The sequence below is a fragment of the Anas acuta genome, chromosome 20, assembly GCF_963932015.1.
Source record: "Anas acuta chromosome 20, bAnaAcu1.1, whole genome shotgun sequence".
NCBI classification, from domain to species: Eukaryota; Metazoa; Chordata; class Aves; order Anseriformes; family Anatidae; genus Anas; species Anas acuta.
Window position 1 is genome coordinate 177,106 of NC_088998.1, and position 22,712 is coordinate 199,817.

Here is a 22,712-nt window from a genome sequence, read left to right on the forward strand (position 1 = left end):
GAAGCGCACCAGGCTGCAAGGAGAAGCTCTCAAAAACACTGGGAATTTGTTCAGCCTGTCCCCAACCCGGCTGCGGCAGCAAAGGCAGGGCAGCAGCAGAGTGGCTGTGTTATAAATGAAGTCTCAACTCAATCTGAATTTAGTAATATTTATAAAAGGTATAAAAGGCAAGTAAACGGCACTGGGTGTGCGGGGAGTCTACGCTCCACCAACATGCACACAAGAACATCAAGCATTCTAAATATACAGAACATTGCTTTTACATACTAAACCCAAGTATGCCTATACATACGTACAATCAGAAAAGGTAACAAACAATCCTTTAAGTTCCATGGCTTAACAGTCTCCATTTTCCATTCCTTTTCTTGATTACAAACAAGTCTCCATTTTCCATTCCTTTTGAACAATATGTCTTGCTTTAAGTTGTCAAGCAACTCGGCCTTTTGGCCTCATGTATCCCGCTCTTCCGGGATCAAAGAAAAGCAGATCCATCTCCTTTTCAAGGCCAATAGGGCCTGGGTCAAAAGGCACATCCAGGTCAGCAGGGGGCGCAACAGCAAAGGCCTGCGATGGCTGTAGCAGCAGAGGGGCCCATGGCGTAGCAGTCGGATCAGTAAAGGAGCCCGCAGCTTGCTCCCTGTCTGGCAAACCACACGTTTCTGACTGTGGTCCCACAGGGCTCTTTAAGGCCTCAGAGACAGCTCACCAGGTGCCGAGCAATCCCACTACAACCTTGTTGTTTTTAGTTGCAGAGTCCCACAACTTGACATCAATTTGGTCCCATATTTCAGGATCATAAACTGTCTGATTGTTAATAAGGATGTGGGAATATAAATGTTGTTTTTGCAGAGTTACATTCTTTAGAAGGAGGGAATGTGGTACTGAGATATGCTTACAGTGATAAGAAAGCAGGCAACCTTGTAAAATGCAGACAACAAGACTCCTTAGGACAATTAGGTGAAAATCACGGTGTCAAGTCAAGTCAGATAAGTGAAGAAACATTACCACTTCAAGCAGTAAAAATGTCAAAAGAAATTTGATATTTAACAGGCCGGCAACTGAAGGCCATGCATTGTTTGTGAAGCATCAGATAAGATTGTGAACCTGGATTACCCACTCAGTGGGGAAACAGGGGAGGGTCCTGCCATCAAAAGCTATCTAAACTGTGTTTTGGAACTGATTAAGGAGGTATTGGGGAGGCATTGGGGAGGCAAGGACAATCCCCAGACATGGACTGTGTATCTCGAAACAAGACACTGGAACTCATGATAAGGAAGCGGCAGACGGACAGAGAAACAAATGTAAGGACTATAAATCTCAAAATTGGACATTGGAATTCATTATAAAGATACAACAAACGGAAGAATTGGCAACAACCAGCTCTCGCAATTAAGAAACGTGCCAATTGTAATACACAATAAATGTTTGTTCATTGTCTTTTGTAAAAACAAGGAGTTCTGTTCGAGGAACGGGAGTTGTGAAAACTCCCTGCTGAAGTAAGGAGCTGTATAATGCTTAGCTAGACACTATGAAAATTCCTTTGCTTAATGTAACAAAACAAAAGAACCCTCTCCCCTTCTCTCCTTCTGCATCTCAGTAGCCTCTTTTGTTCAAAAAACACTGCTGCAAAGTTCATGTAACCATCTCCTGATAAGTTGTTAAACTAGTGTATCAACATCCTGCCTTCCTGTCTCACGCTGGGCCAACATGACCAAATAAAGAAAGAAGTTGAACCACAACGCCGAGGAAGACTACGGCCTTCATCTTCACGACCACCAGAGGGACAGAGACGACCCCCTAGCAACAGTGCGCGCAGTCGCAGAACATACCCGGACGTGCTGCGTAATCCTGAAATCACCAAGATATAAAAAGGGACCCTGGGGGGGGTGAGGTGCGCACCGTTGGCGGAGCCGAGACTCCCCGGCCACCCAGCGCTGTTTTGCTTGCTGTTGCTTACTCAATAAATTCCTTTCTATGGTTAATACAATGCTCTCTGAAAATTAATTAAGGGGGCAACTTATAACACCAATTCAGCAGATTCCTGACCAAAGGTGAAAAGTACACTGTGAGGAAGACTCGGGGTCTTCCTCCCAAAGACCCCTGCCCACGTCCCAAAGACCCCTGCCCACAATTCTTGGGAGGCTCTACGCAGGCGCAAGGTGCCAAAAGGCTAATTAGCGAGGGAAGGCGGGGATAGGTAATGCATATGTATAGGCGCTTGTAGAATATTGATAGATTGATTGTATAAATTCAAGACTGCTTTCCGCTTTGGGTATGCACGATAGGTGGAGAGATCCCCCGTGCATCCAGCGCTGCAATAAAGAATATACCACTTAAAGGAATTTCGGCTTCGATCTTTGAATCAGAACTAGTAGATGTGCTCTCTCCTGCTTGTGGGGCGCCCGCCATTGCAATCGCGAATAAATTACTACTTCAGTGAGATCCTCGCCTGAGCCTAAGTTATTGGCTACGGAGTGTTTCTCACAGTGGAGAATGTTATAAGTTGCCCCCTTAATTAATTTTCAGAGAGCATTGCATTAATAATAGAAAGGAATTTATTGAGTAAGCAACAGCAAGCAAAACAGCGCTGGGCGGCCGGGGAGTCTCGGCTCCGCCAACGGTGCGCACCTCACCCCCCCCAGGGTCCCTTTTTATATCTTGGTGATTTCAGGATTACGCAGCACGTCCGGGTATGTTCTGCGACTGCGCGCACTGTTGCTAGGGGGTCGTCTCTGTCCCTCTGGTGGTCGTGAAGATGAAGGCCGTAGTCTTCCTCGGCGTTGTGGTTCAACTTCTTTCTTTATTTGGTCATGTTGGCCCAGCGTGAGACAGGAAGGCAGGATGTTGATACACTAGTTTAACAACTTATCAGGAGATGGTTACATGAACTTTGCGGCAGTGTTTTTTGAACAAAAGAGGCTACTGAGATGCAGAAGGAGAGAAGGGGAGAGGGTTCTTTTTTTTTGTTACATTAAGCAAAGGAATTTTCATAGTGTCTAGCTAAGCATTATACAGCTCCTTACTTCAGCAGGGAGTTTTCACAACTCCCGCTCCTCAAACAGAACTCCTTGTTTTTACAAAAGACAATGAACAAACATTTATTGTGTATTACAATCCCTCCTTTTTCTTTTAGTTACTCATTTTGTTCATTGAATTTCGGCAATGCCTGGCTACTAAGAACTAATGTTTCCTCCATTCCTTCATTGGTACTTATTGGCTCGTATCTGGCATGTATGAGCATTAAATGTGCCGCTTCTAAATGTCCCTTTACAATCGCAATCAATTTATTAAAAATACATGGTTCAAAAGTTAGTGCTATTATTAAGAACAACAAAGGTCCTGTTATTGTTGATAATAAAGTAGTAAGCCAAGGTGAATAATTAAACCAAGATTCGTACCAGCTCTGTCGGGCTTCATTCTCCCGTTTCCTTTTTTTTTTTTTTTTTTTTTTCAACCCTTCCCTGGGTCTTGCCATTGTATCTCTTACCTCTCCAGTGTGATCAGCATACACACAGCATTCCTCTTTCGGGGCTGCACACAGCCCGTCCTGTTGTAAAAAAATACCAAATCTAATCCCCTATGATTTTGTAACACTACCTCTGAAAGCAACCTGATAGATTTTCCAGGGCCGAAATGGATTGTTCAATTTGGGTCAGGTCCTCGTCCACAGCAATGCATAAGGAAGTAAATTCTTGATTTTGTTTAACCAATGAGGCTACCCTGGTTCCCACTCCAGCTCCTCCCAGGATTATTAGGGTGGCCAAAGTTAGAGCCATGAATGGTTCCCGTCTTTCCAGATGATGACTTTCCACTGTGTCTGGGTGTACATATAATCCTCAGGGTGGTATAGAATCCTTGGTATAATTATCACCTGTATACAGAAATCACGAGACGCATTAAAGAGTTTTAGTGATAGACAAGGAGTTATGTCCACTCACAAACAAACCCACCTAGCGTTGTTGGCTGGGATTAACCACTCGGCTGATTGTTTTCCATTCTCCATGATATTACGTAGGTGACACTTCCCACTAGGAACCGTGCACACACACCTACCACCTCCAGTGACTTGTGTTAGTGTTACCCTTATGTCTTTTCCCCAGCTGCATTGTAGAGGGTTGTTCTCGTTTGTGCGGGTGGGCTCCCCAGGATTCCCGATAGCATCATAATATGAAGGCCTTATACTAAAGCATAATCAACAGTGTTTTGTTACATTTGGGTTTGTTTTGTTTAATAATTGGTAGCTGGCATTCATGACCCCCCCATATGTTATTCTCAGCTATGTTACCATTCTCGGCTTTACCTGAGCTCGTAGGGCTGCTGAGGCTTGGAAGTGTAGTATTTTCCACAGGCTGGATTCCCTGGACATTTTCTGACAATACCTCATTTGGTCCTACTGCCTGGGGCCTATCGGCATCCTCCTTTTTATTAGTATGAGTCCTCCCCTATCTGTTCTGTGTTTGTAAAATCTGACACCTCACATTTTTCCTAGTACCCAGCTAGTATCATCCAAGTTTGTTATATTTATATATAGAACCTTGCAAATTTCTTTATTTCCATGGAAGGTTCCTGTATACCCTATACCATGCCCTCACCACCTGTAACGGGGACCTGCTTGTTGGTTACAACCTTGCGGCCCATATCCCACTTGTAAGAATTTATTCCGACCAGCCCCGAGTGTCCAGTCCATAGCAATGGTTTCACACCCCCAGTATGCACAATAATACATGTTCGGGTAATTACAGTACCCCTTTCCTGGGTTAGAACTTGGGCAGAAATAAAATCCTGATCGGTTAAAGCATGGCTGCACTGACACCAGGTCACATAATGTGATGCGGAAACTGGGAGCACCCGCTGTCGTTTGCTGGATGACGAATTGATCCTTCCATCTGATCAAGCTCCATTTAAAAGGCTGATGGGGATGCGCAGACCCATAGCTGACCAAAATGATGATACTGACTCCCATGTATCATAGGAGTGGTTGGAGCCCATCTAAATTGTCGGCCCCTCAGTCCCCCACCGTTTTCACTTCTCTGCCTCGCTTGTCAGTTCGGTTGCAGCGAACTACAAGGTATCGGTTCTTCTTGGCAGCAGCAGTGTTCTTCAGGGGAACCTACTAGGGAGCCTTTGAAACAGGGCCTCCTCCCCTTCCCACGATACACAGATAATACACAATACTTATCGAGTCCGTCTTAGTGTCAGCTTCAAGTCGTCAGGGCCTGGAGCTGCCTCCCATTTACCTTCCCGGATTGGTCCTTTCACACGGCTGGCATGCGTCCATCCTTTCTCCGCAGTTCGAACAGCCGTTTCTGTGGTAAGCAAAACAACATAGGGGCCTTCCCCATCGTGGTGTTAAAGCAGTCTCTTTCCAAGTCTTAATTAGAATTGAGGGTGATCAAGTGGCAATTCCAAGTCATAGGGTATACCATATAGCATTTCAAAAGGAGAAATTCCTACATCAGTTCTGGGCTGTGTCCATATGTTTAACAGTGCAAGGGGTAAGCATTTTACCCAAGAAGCCTTAGTTTCCAGCACAAGTTTTGTTAGTTGTTTCTTAATTTCACCATTCATTCGCTCTACCTTTCCAGAAGAGGAGGGGTGCCAGGGGCTGTGAAAATCCCACTCAATCTCTAAGGCCTGCTTTAACCCTTGCAGTAAAGCTTTACACCCATCCAGTCACATGGTCAATTACGACAAACAAGTAACTCAGTAAAGTCTACCTGTATACTTTGGAAAGGTCAAAACCCTGGCTCCCGTCCCCCTCTAGACAGGTTACAGAAGGCCTTGTTATTTACCTTTTGACATATAGTACATCCTCTGCATGTGTGCTTCTCTAAAGTATATATTCCTACATAGACATGCTTTCTTAGAACAACATCACACATTGCTTGCACCTCCCAATGACTCTTCTGATGTAAAACAGTTAATATTTGCCTCATTATCACTTTATTCAGCATTTCTCTCCCATCGGGGAGTATTGATTTTCCTTAAAATGATCCACATATTTGTAATATTAATACCTCCTTGGGAGGTTGTAATTGCTCCAAAATCTTTTTTAGAATTTACCCAAATAGATAGGTGGCCCTGTATAGCCCTGATGTAAAATTGTCCACCTATATTGTTGCTTCCGCACCCATTTCAGGGTCTTTCCAGTCAGAGGTGAATATACATGTATGTTTGCTCTCAGGGCCAGAGAGCACTCCATTAATAACACTGTTATTCTAGTCTAACAATTTACTAGTTGAATGCCCAATTTAATCATCAAATCCCTTCCCAACAAGTTAGTCTCTGCCTTGGATACATACAATAATTGCCCAGTGATCATTTTATCCCCTAGTCTCAGCTTGGTATCCCCCAAAAGTGGCACTGTTATCCCAGTCCCTTCTACCCCTATCACATTTAGGGTTTCATTTGTTAATTTAATCCCTGATACTTTACAAGTCAGTAATGACTTAGCTGCCCCAGTGTATTGGGTTTGATGGCAAGGTTCGGGGGTGTGAGGGATGTGGGGGTGGGAAACTGCAGTGGCAGCCCCCATGAAAAAACAAAAACAAAAACAAAAACAAAAAACAGAAACCTCCCCGTGGTAGACAAGGGACAATTTCATCTGGCCCTAAAGGGGCCCACTGCTGCCCAGAGCCAATCCAAACAAACAAACAAAGAAACAAACAAAAAGCTGCTGCTCAACAGCAGTTGGGAGAGCGAGAAACCCCCCCGCAGACACCAAAGTCAGTGCAGAAGGAGGGGGAGGAGGCGCTCCAGGCGCTGGAGCCGAAGCCCCCCTGTGGCCGCTGGAGAGGCCCCTGGTGGAGCAGGCTGTTCCCCCCTCCCCGATGCTTGGGAAACTGAACAAACACCACAGCAAATATGCAAATATACCAAAACTTCTAGACTGTTACTTAGATAATGCCTACATCACCTTTCCCTGCTCATACAACTTCGAATACCTTTAACACTTTCAACAAACCTTTTAACACTTCCTTTATCTTTCTCTAGCCTTTACTTTTCTAATGCCAACATCAAAGGCTCAGTCAGGGGCCAACTTAATTCCGTACCTTTTCCCTCCAAGATGCTGAAACAACCTCAATATACAACATTTCATCCTGTTTTCCTTCTTTCCACAAAAACAACATTGACCGTAATATGGTGTTATAATTAATACTTCCATTTAGGGGCCACTCCGCTCCATCCTCTAGTTTATAAAGTGGCCACCACTGATTACAATATTTGATAAGGGTTCTTTTACTCTCTGTACCCTCTCATCCCACTATATCCCTCCAATGTGTTAGTATACATCCTAGGGGGCTTTTCCTCAGGATTTCTTTGCTTTGAATTTTTCCTATTGTAATCTACAGTGGTTAATATTCCACCGTTTTCCTAGAAGCTCTTTACTAGTCAATCCCAATCCCTCCAAAATCCACAATATATAGATACACAAGTAAAATCAGACCACTGTAAATTAATTGCCTGTAGACAATTACACTGGGAACATTTAAACCTGATGAGCCGATAATATGCCTGGGCAAATTTTGTTCCCTTAGACATACACCTCAATGGCAGTTCTTATATTTACATATTTACATATTAACATAGGTATAAAAGAACACTTTAACAAAAATGCCCGGGCTAGTATATATACAATATACAATGTACAGTTATTATTCCAGTTAGAATTATTCCTCAGCAGCTGGAAACATTATGCCAGTTGCCATTAAAGCTCGCTTACCCTCCTCCTGTCTTTCTTAAAATCTCGGACGTCCCCGGAGTTAATGTGGACGGCCACATATTCCTAGTCACTGGTCCCTGAGCGCTAGAGTCAGAGTCGCTATCAGAGTCTCCCTGGGGTTGCGGATTAGGAAGCCCGGGAGTCAGAGGGGCTGCAGATGGTGGTGGTGAAATATAGGGAGGCAGTGGGGCTGGGATCTCTAATTTTTGGTTTTTCTTGTGCCTCCCATTCCCTCCTTTTTTTTTTAGAGGATATAAATTGGCTCGAGTTTCTGAGCTGATCCACAAATGTGCATATTCACTTTCTTCCAAACTAAAAGGTTCCTTTGAGTTTACATAAATATTCAGGGCCTGGCAAACCCAATCTTCAAAGGACCCAAATACAGGCCAGTAAAGGTGGTCTCCTCGAATCTGTTTACCACCCCAAACTTCAACACAATAATGTATCATTTTTACTTTATTGCTTCCCCGCCTAAAAGGGGAATCCTCCCAATTTTTAATCATTAATCCCGGGGTAACCTAACATCAGACATTACCCCGCCCATGGGACCAGAAGGCTTACTCTTCTTCTGTCCCATCTTCTGGAGCGCCTTCACACACACACACACAAATCACTTCCCCCTTTTCGTGGCCCAGTCCCTCGCGGGATGTGGGAACCGCACTACCAAGGGGTCCGCACTCGCTTCGTCCGCAATTGGACGTCTCACAATGCTACGCTCCAGGATACCCAACCCCAACCGAACGGATCACCGGCCTATACTTACTCACTCCTGAGTCTTCGTTCGGTCTTCGTGCACAAAGATTACTAGGGGTTGCCGGCTTTATTTGCTTGCTGCCGAATTTAGGGTTCGTCGGTGAAGGATTTGAATGAAAGTAGTCCTAGCGAAGGCCGCTGAAATCAGCGGGGCGCCCCCTCCGAAGGTCTTTCAATCAGATTGCCTTCATCCGAGTCACGGCACCAGATTTGTTATAAGTTGCCCCCTTAATTAATTTTCAGAGAGCATTGCATTAATAATAGAAAGGAATTTATTGAGTAAGCAACAGCAAGCAAAACAGCGCTGGGCGGCCGGGGAGTCTTGGCTCCGCCAACGGCGCGCACCTCACCCCCCCCAGGGTCCCTTTTTATATCTTGGTGATTTCAGGATTACGCAGCACGTCCGGGTATGTTCTGCGACTGCGCGCACTGTTGCTAGGGGGTCGTCTCTGTCCCTCTGGTGGTCGTGAAGATGAAGGCCGTAGTCTTCCTCGGCGTTGTGGTTCAACTTCTTTCTTTATTTGGTCATGTTGGCCCAGCGTGAGACAGGAAGGCAGGATGTTGATACACTAGTTTAACAACTTATCAGGAGATGGTTACATGAACTTTGCAGCAGTGTTTTTTGAACAAAAGACGCTACTGAGATGCAGAAGGAGAGAAGGGGAGAGGGTTCTTTTGTTTTGTTACATTAAGCAAAGGAATTTTCATAGTGTCTAGCTAAGCATTATACAGCTCCTTACTTCAGCAGGGAGTTTTCACAACTCCCGCTCCTCAAACAGAACTCCTTGTTTTTACAAAAGACAATGAACAAACATTTATTGTGTATTACAGAGAACAAGCAACCTGAGACTGCATGGTGTCTCCTGAATCAACCTTCTTGGTTCCCTCTAAACTCTTTTACATTCCTGATGGCCTCATCATTAAGAGTCTGATATTATCATCAACCACAGGGGCTTTCCGACCCCCATGGCCACACTCCCAAATCTCCCCCTTCTTTATTAATGTCAACCATTTTCTCGACACGAATTACCACTCCATATATAACAGCTGCAATGCCACGAGCCCGCTACACGTGCCGGCCCGCGGCAAGCCAGCGGCGGCGGGGCTGTGCCGGGGCAGCCCCCGCGGGGCCCGGCACTGCGAGGGGCCGCGAGCGGGCTGCGAGGGAGCGGAGCGGAGCGGAGGCTCCCTGGCCCTCCAGGGCTGCTCTGGTGCGAAGGGACAGGAGCCCGCGGGTGGACAGCGCGCTGGGGCCAGCCTCTTGGCGCGCCGCAGCCGCCCCTGCGCGGCCCCGTCGCGGCCTCCTCAAGCCGCACCTACGGCGCCAGCCGCCGCGCGGCGCTGCCGGGCCGCTGCCGAGCCTCCGCCGCGTTGCCTCCCCCCACCCCGCCCATGGTCCCGCCCGCGGCCCCTCTGCCTCTCCCGCCATGGTCCCGCCCGTGCCCTCCCCCTCCTCCCTCCCCTCTCGGGGAGCTGCACCCGCGGCGCAGGCGCGGTGGTGGCGGGGCCATGGCGGACGCGGCGCCGCTGCCCCTGGAGGCGCTGACGCCCCCTGGCGGCGGCCCCGGGGCGAGGCCGGGGCCGGGCCGGGCCGGGCCGAGGGCGCTGAGGGCCTGTTCGTGATGCTGGGCGCCGGGCTCGCCGCTGCCAGCCACCCGCTGCTCTACGTCAAGCTGCTCGTCCAGGTCCGGGGCCGACTGCGGGGCGGTGAGGGGCGAACCCCCGCGTGGGGGGGTCCGAGGAGGGCCTGTGTGAGGAGGGGTTCCGGGCCCCCTGTGTGACGGGGCAGGGCGTGCCCCGCGCACCGGGACCCCCTCTAAGCGGGGGTTGAACGGGGCAGGAGGGACCCCCGGCACGGGGACCGCAGCGTACGGGGGGGTGAGGACACCCCGTGTAAGGAGGGACTGTGCTGCACTGCCCCAGCCGAGGCCTCTGTGCAACGGGGACCGCGTTGCGAAGGGGAGCGGGGCGCTCAGGGAGTGCCACGGGAGGGCAAACCCCGCGTGTACCAGGGTTATAACGGACCTCTGTACGGCTGGGGAGAGGGATCCCTGTTTGACTGAGGAGATAAGGGCGTCTTGTGTGTACATCAACCTAGATAGTGGGGAAAGCGGCACCTGCATAATGGGGTAATGAGGGGGCCCCATTGCCCAGGGTCCACCTGTATAACAGAGGATGGCACCCTCTCTAATGGGGATCCCTATGTCAGAGTGGGGGACCTACATATAATTGGGAGGATGAGGGTACCTATAAAACAGGGAGCCTTATATATTAGGAGGATGAGAATACTTTCAGTGACAGGGACTCTGTAGGACAGGAAACAGAAAATCATATATAATGAAGGGACAAAGACCACATGTGCAGTGGGGACTTCTTTAAAAGAGAAGAACTGAGACCCCTTTTTATGACAGCAGGTGGGGACCCATATAAAATGGGACAGATGAGGATACCTATGCAGTGGGGACTCCTATATAATAAAAGATGAGACATTCCTGTACAATGGGGGGTTGAGGATCCACAGTATCCTGAGAACCCCTCTGTAATGGTAACTGCTATAAAATGAGAGCGACGAGGACCCCTGTTCTCCAGAGACCCTGTTTAATAGGAAGGGGACAGCCCATGTCATGGGACCCCCATGTATCATATGGTAACTGAGTGGGACGTGGCACTTCAGCAGCTCAGGAAGATGGAATCAAGGCCATGTGGTCTGTCAGGTTCAGGAATGCCAGAACTGTTTTGGGAACCTGCTCATGGGGTTTCTCCTGCAGGTTGGGCATGAGCCACTACCTCCAACCATTGGAAGAAACGTGCTGGGAAAGAAAGTACTGTACCTGCCTGGCTTCTTTACCTATGGTGAGTATTCCTCCAGGCCAGCCCACACATGCTAAGTGAAATGCTGGATCCAGTGTCCAGCTGCTCTTCCACCTTCCCAGCAGCATCCGTGGTCTCATTCTGAGGCTGCAGTTAGACGTTATATGCTACCACCAGTTGCACAGCCATCAGATGTACCTGTTGTTACGAGGCAGAGACAAGAAAGTTGTGGCCCAGTCTGCATCCCCCTCCTATGGCATGTTGCACTGACTTGCTTCCATAGCTGAGAGTGCAGTGGGGGTTTGTATGATGTAGGTTTGTTTGGTGGAGGGTTTTGCATGTATTAGAGATAGTGTATCGTGTTTCTTTGCTACAGAACAGCACTGCAATAACTTGGCCTTCTGCCCAGCTCATTTGTATTGTAGGTGGAGCCCTAAAGGGACAAAAATACTATGAAAGGGGAAGGTAATATATTTCTTTCTTTGTGGCTGCAGCACAGGAGAGGCAGGTGAATACTGCCTGAAAGTAGGAGGTACTTTCACAGGTGTGCATCACTTTGGGGAAGGTGAGCCCTGAGAGTTAAATGGGGCCAATCCCCAAATCAGACAGCAGTACTTGAGGGTGAAGAGCCAAGAGCAGGAGCAGTACAAAAACACTGCAAGCTGGGACACCCAGAGCTGGAAATGCTCCAGTGCTGTGCTTTGGAAGATGATGCATTTTCCAAGTAGATTTACAGCACTGCATGAGGGAGATGGGCACTGCCTTCACTCGGGACAGCAGAAGATGGGGAGGAGGAACAGTCAGTACCTGCAAGCTCACAGTGGGTTGTATTCCACCCTGTTATACCAGGGACAGATCGGCTCCTTTGGCTTTTATTTTTATCTGTAAACCTGCCTGGGAGAAGGTGGCAGGGCAGGAGCAGAATCTGACTTTGCAAGGTCTTTATTTACCCTGACTCTGACCCTGCAGGGCAGAGGGAGAAGGTCACAACACGCAACACAAGAGATTATCCCACCCTACCTTAGTTCAGTCCAGACTGCCGCGTAGCCCTTTCAGGTAAGCAAAACAGTCGAAGGATGCACTCATCCTTCCAGTTTAGACAGATGTGACAAAGAATAGTTAAGGTTTCTTTGCAACCTATATTAAATTTATTTAGAGTTTTATAATAAAACATTTGTGGCAGGACTGCAGAGCAGTTGCTGTGACTTCCAAAGCTCCAGTGTGGTTTCAGTTGAATGCTGAAGTGAGGCAGGGTACTCTCCACAGGTTGGCTGTATCCCGCGCAGCCCGTGGCCAGACACCCATGTCCCGGGATCGCCATCCCCGAAACGCCCGAAGTCGACCCTGACCCCAGTGAGGCTAGCACACGCATCGCCTAGGATCGTAGCCCAGGGGCTCAGGACAGTCAGATCCCGTGCCTCCGGATGGAGGCAACCGGGAGCTCGGGAAGGCCGGCCTCCGCTCCGCACGGGACCGAACCCCGGTCTCCGGGACGGCCAGTCCCCGAGCAGGGGGACAACAGCCTCCTGCTTCACGGCACAGCCGGCATCCATGGCACCCGGGGACGGACCCCCGGGACACGGGATAGCCAGCCCCCGCCCAGCCCATGGCCGGACACCCGTGTCCCAGGATCGCCGTCCCCAAACTGCCCGAAGTCAGCCCTGGAGCCCAGTACGGAGAGCATACGCGTCGCCCAAGACCGGAGCCCAGGAGCAAGGGACAGACCCCGCGCCGCACGAGGCCAAACTCCCGCACACGGGACCACCGTCCCCAAGCCCACCTAAGTCGGACCTGTACCGCGGTGTGGCTAGGACACGCGTCGTCTAAGACTGTAGTCCAGGGGCTCGGGACGGTCAGATCCCGTGCCTCTGGATGGACGCAACTGGGAGCTCGGGACGGCCGGCCGCCGCTCCTCATGGAACCGAACCTCTAGTCTCTGGGACAGCCAGTCCCCGAGCAGGGGGACAACAGCCGTACTTCATGGCACGGCCGGCATCCACGGCGCCCGAGGATGGACCCCCGGGACACAGGACAGTCGGCCCCCGCCCAGCCCGTGGCCGGACTAAAGTCCCCGAGCAGGCAGACTACAGCCTCATTCTTCACAGCAAGGCTGGCCCACATACCGATCGATGACGGACCCACAGGACACGGGACAGCATGCCCCCTTGCCAACCAAGACAAGTGCGCAGATTGGTGGACCGCCTGTCCCCGAATCGCCCGATAGCAGCATCCCACTTCAAGGCATGGCCAACCCCTACGCAGCCCGAGGCCGGACACCCAGTCCTCAGGACCGCTGTCCACCAGCCGCCCAAGGTTGGCCCCGGACGCAGGAGTGGATAGCACTCACATCGCCCAAACCAGAGCCCAGAGGCTCGGGATGGTCAGCTTCAGCACTGGTCGAGGCTGGACCCCTGGGACACAGGATAGCATGACCCCTTGCCACCCGAGACCAGTACTCAGATTGCAGGATTGCCAGTACCCAAACTGCCCCACAGCAGCACCACGGGTCAAGGCACTGCCAGTCCCCATGCTGCCCGAGACCGGACACCCGGTCCCTGCGACCGCCGTCCACGAGCCGCTCAATGTTGGCCCCGGACGCAGGTGTGGATAACACTCGCGTCACCCAAACCGGAGCCCAGAGGCTTGAGGATCGACTCTTGCACTGATCGAGGCCAGACCCCCGGGACAAGAGACAGCATGCCCCCTTGTCGCCTGAGACCAGTCCTCAGATTGCGCAGATTGCTGGACCCCGAACCACCTGACAGCAGCATCCCGCTTCAAGGCATGGCCAGCCCCCACGCTGCTGGATGCTGGGCAGCGTTTAAGGACTCTTAGCACTTCGCCAGGCAGCCTTTTCTAATATCTAACCAGCCCTGCCATGAAGAAATGCTTATTTAGTATCCAAATAGCCAGTGCTGGTGAATAAATTTGTTCCTCCCTTGGGGTAGGGCTTGGCATTTTCCTCTCCTGGACTTCTAAAGGTTGCTGCCTGCCCCTATCTGCAGGTAGTCAAGGTTCCTCCTAATGCACCATCCCCGCCCCACACAAGGGCCCTTTCCACAAAAGCCTCCGACCACCCGCCGCCTCACCCCCTCCCGATTCTTCCTGCCCCAGGGCGCCACTGACCACCAACCTCGTGGCACCATACCGTGGTGTCCCAGGCTCTCCTGACAGCTTCCACCCATAGGGTGGTCCCAGCTGTAACAAGTGACTGAGTCCAAAATAGGGTAACAATTAAAGTTTACAATTCATTAAATGAATAGAGGTAAGCAAGCAGTGCTGGGTGCGCCTGGAGTCTCTGCTCCACCAATACGCACACCAGTTACATCAGGTGGCTGGTTTTTATGCTCCTAGGCTAATACATATTCGTTACTACTTCTAGAAAAGGAAGGGTTATTATAATTAGTTCCTGGAATCCGAACCCTCCCACTGGTGCATGCGTTATCTGTCTCCGGTGGTCCCTCTGGGGGTCTCTCATGCTGAAAGCTCATAGTCTTCCTCACAGGCTTTTTCCAGGTCCTTCTCTGTCCATCTTGGCTGGATGTCAGAGACTTGCATAGTGTCCCATGCAACAGTTGTAATAGCAGTTATTCTGAAACCCCTTCGTTCTCTTATCCCCTGTTGATCCAAATTGCTGGACCATTCCTTTGCAAGATACAAGAACTATACACGTTAACCACTCTGGTTTTCTTAGACTTGTGGTTATACAAGGGTATGTAAGACAGAAGGTCACGTTCCATCCCCACCCACCCCTCCCCCACCCTTACACAGGCTCCAAAGGTACACAAAGAGCTCCCACCCCTCCGCCAGAAGGAGGCACCTACAGTGTACAAGCTGCTCCCAAGCCCCCCAGGTGGGATTTGGCGCCCTGGGTCCACCTCTGGGTCCAGAGGCTCAGCAGGAGTCGGAGCCCAGGGTGCGCCACGGGGTCTGTGGGTGGGTGCCCGAGGTCTGCTGCAGGTTCTGGGACCTTGGCGGGAGTCAGCGCCTGGGCGCCTCCGCGGGGCCCCAAGAGCTCAGCAGCATAGGGGCTCAGGCATCACTGCGGAGCCCTGGGACCAGGGCCAGCGCCCAGGGTCCTCCTCGGGGCCCCAGGGAGTCGGGGCCGGTGTACCAGACGTCCAGAAGACTGGGTACTGCCCACTGGAAATTGGAGCACCAAGGTCCTCAGAGAACCCCTTGAACCCCTTTTTCCTGTTTGTTTGTTTGTTTTCCCTTGCAACTCACATACCCATGCCTCTAGTGTCCTGCTAGATTTTCCATCCCTTTTTCTGAAGTCCTCTCCATGGTCACGTAGGTAAAACCACAGGGTGGCACAGACTTCAACAGTCCAAGCCAGTTCTTGCTTGTTTTATTATCTGTGTGTATGAAGTCTTTTCTTCCCTTATCTTTTAGTGTTGTCCCATCCTCATACTCCCTCACTCAGTCCTGTCCTTATGGTTGATATACAGCATACACCCTGGGTTAGCTAAAACCTGCAAAATCTGAATGCTTTCCCTTGTTCCCTGACCCATGCAGACTTTATCTGCTACAGCACCCTTCCCAGAAGGTATGTGGTAATTATAGAAGACCAATTCTAAAGACTGATGTCACAGCCCACCTTGGCCACAGCACCTGGTGAATAAAAGAGAAAGCAAACGCAGTGCTTGGAAGTGCTGTTGCACGTGCCGCTCCTTGCTGCTCTCTGGCCTTGCCTCAAATCCTCAGTGACATCAGTTGAGAGCCTGTCATGCCACCTGCAAAGCAAGAGGGAGACCTTTCTCACCTTGCACTACTTAGCCATTCTGCTCCAACCTAGCTGATGACCAGCCCACCTTCTCACACTGCTCTTCAGTGTGCAGTGTGCCCCTCTGAGGCTGTGTGAGACACCTGCCAAAGAGGAAAAAAAGCACAGGCTGAGGTAGCAGCCAAAGCCACAGCACCCCTAGCACAGTTACTCTCATCCACTCCCTTACCGCAGCTGCTCACCTGCCCCCGAGGCAGATGATTCTCTCTGCCCTCATAAGCCAGATACAGCACCCCTACAATGCAAACAGGATTTTTACTGTATTTTATGTAGTAAAATAACTGCAGTGACTACAGCACCCCAAAAAATAACTGCTACATCTGTTCATCATTCACCTTGCCAGAGGCAGTTTGGGTCGCAACATCCCATGTTGGATGCTGCATTTCAGCACTAACAAAAAAAATTAAAAGATAATCATTCTTCTGCCACCATTAGCACCCATCTCTCAATACCACAAGTGACCCCATTTTTAATTTTATCGTTTCAGAACAGCAGCCATCTTGCCTCGGCTCCTGGAAGAGATGGTTTCAAAAAATAAAATTAACCGGAGAAACGCTTGTAAAAGTGATGGAATCAGGCTGGCAATGCAAGAGCAACGCAATCAAAGCTACAGTTGGGGAGAAGAGCAGAGCTCTGGCACTCTGGCGAGGCTAGCTACAGTACAATTTGCATAGGGTCAGGGTCCTGCGAAAAGCGAAAGGAGAACACACCAGGAAGCAGTAAATTAATTACACCCAAACCATCTGGCCAGGTCCCAGCCTGGACACACCACAAGGAAGGAACAAGCCGTGGTGTTCAACAGAACCCTAACACTGCCACAACACTACAGCACAGCAAGGCTTTCCCTTGGCAAAACAATTCTTGGCCTTTTGCTGCAGTGTGCTTTGCCCGGGGCAGGGGTGGGGGTCTGTTTAGGGCATAGGTTTTCAGAAGCTCAGACAAAGCTCAGAGTCCTGTTGTATGGAGGACTGTACTAAGGCTGCCAGTTGTGGTCTCACAAAAGGCTGTCATCATCAGCATTTCCTAGGTAGCTTAGGTAGCTTTAATCTAAGGTTAGGGTGAGTATTAGGGGAGGGAAAGATTTGGAAGGAAATTGCAGAGACCTAATGGGAGGGGGGGGGATGCATAACGCTTGCTAAATGAATTTCAGGTCTCCTTGACTGCAGTGTAAGGTTCTTGCCACTTTGCCATTAAAAGGTCACGGTCCCAACTTCAGAGCAGCACTTGATGTCCACTTCAGAAAGGATGGACTCCTGAAGAAGAGGAGAAGCATTAACAAAAAAGAAAACCAATATATTGGAGAATATATATTCGCTCTGGCAATGCCAGGGTGACAAAATCAAAGGTGCAGTCACGGAGGAGGGCTGAGCTCTGGTGCTCCTTGACAGTAAGCTGCAGTGCACTTTGCCTGGTGTGAGGGTTCTGTTTAGGTCTTAGGTTTTGGGGTGCGACAAAGCTCAGAGTACAGTTGTGTACGGCTTTCCAAAGGAAATTCAGTATTCTTTGAGTGCAGTGTAAGGCTCTTGGCATTTTGCCATTAAAATCTTGGGGATCCAACTTTGGAGCAGCACCTGATATCCACCTTGGAAAGGATGCACTCCCGGAAAAAGAGGAGGAGCATTTAAAAGAGAGAAAACCAATGAAACAGAGAATAGCTTCTAAAAGTGATGTCCTCAGCCTGGCAATACCAGAGTCACAAAAATCAAAGCACATGCTGGGTGTCTTGAGCTATGCTTAGTGAGCCACAATCAATACGCACATCCAAGCCCTGTGAACACTGGTGCAAAAGCAAAGAGAGAGCACACCAGGAAGCAGGTAAGTTAAGTGCATGCAAACCATCTGACCATGTCCCAGCCCAGACACACCACAGGGAAAGAACAAGACATGGTGTTCAATGGAACCCTAGCACTGCCAAAACACTACGGCACAACAAGGTTCTGGGAGACCAGCACAGCTGGGCAATCCTGTCTCAGTTAACTGTGAGTTTGGACAGCATGAATTGTTAAGCCTGCTTTGTTCATATCTTGCGTATCTTGTAGGATAGGCTTGCAGAAAGCTTTATGATTATTTTTTCTATCTGTATACCTCTCTTTGTTGTTTTATTATCATCCAGTGAAAGATGTTTTTGGGTGGCATTTCTCCTCACTTTCCTTGGCAGGGGAAAAGGAAATGAATCTCCAAACTTTTCATGAGATTTATGCAAGTATGGAGCACAACCCCTACCATAACTGCTCTCTCACTCCTCCTCCTCAAAAGGAAAGGGGAAGAAAATACAATGGAAAAGACTCAAGGGCCTCAGGATTCAATATAGGGACATTAATGCAATTAGCAACTTGTTAGCAACTATTGCTAAAAAGCTAGAGCAGTGAAAAACTAAAAACAGCTTCCCCCATCCACCCTTTTCTACATCCTTCCCTCTGAACTGCACAGGGGAACAGGGAAGGGGGGCTGCAGTCAATACATAACACTTTACAGTCTTCACGGTCACTCTCTGTCTCTTTTCCATTGTGGGGTTTCTCCCACAGGATGCCATCCTTCCCAAACTGATCCTGCATGGACTTCACACAGGCACCAGTTCTTCAAGAACTTCTCCAAATATAACACGGGGTCCATCCTTCAAAAGCAAACTGTTCTGACACAAGTCCCCTATGGGCCACAGTTCCCCCCAGATCTCTTCCTCCTGGAGTGGGCTTCTTCACAGGCTGCAGCACAGAAATCTGGCTGCCACCATGGTCCTCTCCACAGAATCATAGAATCATTAAGGTTGGAAAAGGCCCTTAAGATTATCTGGTCCAACCATCACCCTACTACAAATGTCATCCAGTAAACCACGTCCCTAGGCACCACATTGAACTTTTCCTTAAACACCCCCAGGGTTGGTGACTCTACCACCTCCCTGGGCAACCTGTTCCAATGCCTGACTGCTCTTTCTGAGAAGAGATGTCTCCTAATTTCCAGACAAAACCTCTTGTGATGCAACTTGAGGCCATTCCCTCTAGTCCTATCACTAGTTAGCTGTGAGAAGAGGCCAACCCCCAGCTCCCCACACCTTCCTTTCATGTAGTTGTAGAGAGCAATAAGGCCTCCCCAAGCCTCCTCTTCTCCAGACTAAACAACCCCTGTTCCCTCAGCTGCTTATCACAGGGCTTGTGTTCCAGGCCCTTCACCAGCTTTGTAGCCCTTCTCTGGACACATTCCAGGGCCTCGATGTTGTAGTGAGGAGCCCAAAACTGAGTACTTGAGGTGCAGCCTCACCAGAGCTGAGTAAAGGGGAATGAGCACCTCCCTGCTTCCTGATACAAGCCAGGATGTTGTCAGCCTTCTTGGCCACCTGGGCACACTGCTGGCTCATGTTTAGGCAGATGAGTATCAACCAACACCCCCAGATCCTTTTCCTCTGCACAGCTTTCCAGCCACTTTCCCCCAAAGCCTATAGCACTGCATAGGGTTGTTCTGACCAAAGTGCAGGACCTGGCACTTAGACATGTTCAGCTTCATCCCATCAGCCTTTGCCCATCAATCCATCCTGTCCAAGTCCCTCTGAAGAGAAGGGTACTCTGAGAGACTGGCCAAAGTAGACAGTAATTCGGTCTTCTCCATTCCAAAGCAGCTGTGCCAGGGCCTACTGGTACTCTTCTGGGTCCTCTCCTGGGTCTATGCCATGAAGCTTCTGCACAAGTCACAATGGTGTGCTTCTGCCTTGCACTGCCAGTTAGTCTCACTTCAGCCTTATACTCCTCGGGGTCTGATGTGCCAGGTCATTGAATCAAAATATTCCAATAAACCTGGTTGTCCCTTTCCTCCACCTGATCGAAGGCAGGGCTCCCCTAGTCTTGGTCATAGCATCTTTTACCCACTTCTTGTAAATGAAAACAAGAAGACCCTTCATTAAGAATGGAAGAAATATCAGCCCTTCTCCTCTGGGGAACTGCCTGCTGGAAACTGGAGCAGCAATTTTACTGGCAGAACCCTGCTTTTGCTGCTGTTTTTTCTTGCAACTCACTTACCTGTGCTTATAGTGTCAAGATAGATTTTCTCATCCCACTTCCTCATGTTCTCCCTCTGGTCCTGCAGGCAAAACCAATGGACAGAGGAATCCTTACTCCTAATAGCTGAGATACTGGTCCATACAAGTGGGGAGGAAGATATATTCTCTTTGAGTTGCTGGACCTCTCAGGGCAATTTCTCCATGGCCGATATGCAGGTCCATAGGGAAGCAGAGAGATTTTCTTTGTGTTGGCTGGCCACTACATCCACTGCGGGTTCCTCTCCATCTTCCCAGCTCATCACTGCCAGTGCACTGGTATACGACAAGAGTGCATTCCATCCTTTCCAAAGGCTGAGGGCTCTTTCCCATTTCCCAATCACTTTGTCAATGACCCTTTCCCTATAGAATGATCTCAGCTGCTTGGCTTCCTTGTCCTCTAGTTCATGGCTAGTGTCCCCATTTTCCCTGCATCAGAGCAGCCAGGTGATGATGTGCTTACCTGGATGACAGCTGAAATCTTTTCATATATCTCACAGCTCGCCCTGGAATTGAGATTAGGTGGTTTCTGACTTTTTAAAGCCTTCTGCCTTCTTCCTTCTCCTGTTCTCACAATGGCCCTGCATAGCAGTTTGCCTCTTCTAATTCTTCCTCCTGTTCTCTCCTAGGAAAAGCATCTTCTTCCCTTACTAGACAAGCTGACTTCTGCTTTTATTTCTTCTTATTGACTATAGGGGCAAAAGATACTGACACCAGTTGGTTTTCTGGTTGAGCCACAGTTTCTGTCATCGAAACAGACACATAACAGCCACTGTGTCTGTTATGGGAGTTGGATTAGCCCCAGTGTGCTATTTTGACATCACATCCAGAAACCTTTTCCCATTGAGGGTGCTGAATAGTGTTGAAAAGTGCTTGGTAGGCTTGGGCAAGGCCCCAGCACATTGCAGTGATTTGTGACTATCTGGAATGGCAAGGGCAACAGCATACTTTTTCCCAAACATTTTAACAGTTTATTGGGATTTTGCTCTTGTTCAGAGATGAAATTCCAGAACACTGAAGGTGTCCTCTATTCTAGGTGCTTGGCCATACTATCCCACACACCCTGTCAGAACTACCTGTTCAGCCTCAGGGCAAATGTCTGGGTGTTATACGTTATACGTTTAAAAAAAAAAAAAAAAAAAAAAAAAAAAAAGAAATCAATGTCTTGTACTGAGATCAGGACAGTTTAATTAAAAGGAAAGGAAAGGAAAGGAAAGGAAAGGAAAGGAAAGGAAAGGAAAGGAAAGGAAAGGAAAGGAAAGGAAAGGAAAGGAAAGGAAAGGAAAGGAAAGGAAAGGAAAGGAAAGGAAAGGAAAGGAAAGGAAAGGAAAGGAAAGGAAAGGAAAGGAAAGGAAAGGAAAGGAAAGGAAAGGAAAGGAAAGGAAAGGAAAGGAAAGGAAAGGAAAGGAAAGGAAAGGAAAGGAAAGGAAAGGAAATATTAGCAAAATGAATACACAAAGCAAGTAAGTGATGCGTGTCACCGTTGCTCATCAGCTGATGCCAAGCCAGTTCCAGACCAACAGTAGCCTCCCTGGCCAACTCCCCCCACTTTCATTGTTCAGCATGACACAATATGGTGTGAAATAGCCCTTTGGCTAGTTTGGGCCATCTGTCCTGTTCATCTCTGAAAGACCTTTGACTCTGTGTAAGTACTGCTCAGCAATAATTAAAACGTGGTGTGCTATGAATATTTGCTATGAATATTATCCTGATCCTAAATCCAAACACAGTACCATACCACCTACTATGAAGAAAATTAACTCTATCCCAGCTGAAACCTGGACAGGAAAGTTTGCATGTGAGGAGAAACCTTTCCTCCCAATGCGTTTCAAAGAGTTGAGACTGCCCACTCAATGCTCACTCTTCTCTTCAGTGGGAGAATTGTTGCTGGTTTTTTGTGCTTCACACAAAGGCCTTTGCAGTGAGCGGGGTGGGTTTGCTAAGCACATTTTCTGAGTGTAGAAGAATCTCTGTCTTTGAGACCTGAACCATGTCTTCCTGGGAGTGTCTTAGAGCTAGTGCTTCTGATGTCACTTCTCCCTGATTAGAAAATAGATAGGGCAGAAGCAGAGACATGACTTTTGTGGTCACCTGTGTCTGACAGCACAACAGCAGGCAAGTCTTGTGTGTGTGCTCGTGTACATGATATTTCTTGGGTGAAGAATAAATATAAGCATCTGTTAGCTTTTAGGTACCATTCAAACACAGCTGGAGCATCTGTCACAGCTACACTGTCTTTAGGAGTGAGCAGGCAAATACAGATTTCCAAAAGTGCTCATCACATTGAGGAAGCCTCTAGGCCTGAGTTTGTATATAAGTGGGTGGTCCAGATGAACTGAATCACAATGTTTCATCCCTGTAAATCCTGAGCAGGCAGAGCTCTGAAGACATGTTCAGAAACATGAACTAGCTTTTTTTTTTTTAAATATTTTTTTAAACTCATTAATATTCCTTGTCAAATCACAGCTGATTTGTGGTGACCTAAACCTTGCTTGTTTATAGGTTAGACCAAAATTCCAGAGCAAGTATTAGAGTGCAATTGACTGAGAGTAAGTGAGGTGGTGGCATTCTCTTAGCATGCAGTTACTAAAGATCTAACTAGCCCATCTTGCTTC

The 22,712-nt window shown here is 48.9% G+C and overlaps 1 protein-coding gene and 1 long non-coding RNA gene across 4 annotated transcripts; one reads left to right on the forward strand and one right to left on the reverse strand.

Moving 5' to 3' along the window:
* Positions 1 to 2,537: 2,537 nt before the first annotated feature.
* On the reverse strand, positions 2,538 to 8,421 carry LOC137842615 (uncharacterized). Of its 2 annotated transcripts, XR_011089122.1 has the most exons (3): positions 5,238 to 8,377; positions 3,488 to 3,547; positions 2,538 to 2,922 (listed from the first exon to the last, which is right to left on the reverse strand). It is a non-coding gene; the product is annotated as an uncharacterized lncRNA (long non-coding RNA). The 2 variants fall into 2 exon arrangements; XR_011089121.1 differs by having other exon boundaries at positions 2,538 to 3,547; positions 5,238 to 8,421.
* A 1,543-nt stretch (positions 8,422 to 9,964) lies between these two features.
* On the forward strand, positions 9,965 to 21,785 carry LOC137842613 (mitochondrial carrier homolog 1-like). 2 transcript variants are annotated; one of them, XM_068656898.1, is made up of 3 exons: positions 9,965 to 10,161; positions 11,245 to 11,329; positions 12,554 to 14,244. In XM_068656898.1, exons 1-3 carry the CDS (start codon positions 10,099 to 10,101, stop codon positions 12,664 to 12,666), a joined length of 261 nt encoding a protein of 86 aa, XP_068512999.1. In that variant the 5' UTR covers positions 9,965 to 10,098; the 3' UTR covers positions 12,667 to 14,244. The 2 variants fall into 2 exon arrangements, 1 of the variants encoding a protein (XP_068512999.1); XR_011089120.1 differs by lacking the exon at positions 12,554 to 14,244 and adding an exon at positions 16,561 to 21,785 and having other exon boundaries at positions 9,977 to 10,161.
* The last annotated feature ends 927 nt before the right edge of the window (positions 21,786 to 22,712 follow it).

Excerpts from the sequence above, each read along its gene's own strand:
- LOC137842613 (XM_068656898.1), top strand. The coding sequence starts at position 10,099 with ATGCTGGGCGCCGGGCTCGCCGCTGCCAGCCACCCGCTGCTCTACGTC. Across the intron at positions 10,162-11,244 it reads ACGTCAAGCTGCTCGTCCAG|GTTGGGCATGAGCCACTACC; the intron begins GTCCGGGGCCGA and ends TTTCTCCTGCAG. Across the intron at positions 11,330-12,553 it reads GCCTGGCTTCTTTACCTATG|GTTGGCTGTATCCCGCGCAG; the intron begins GTGAGTATTCCT and ends TACTCTCCACAG.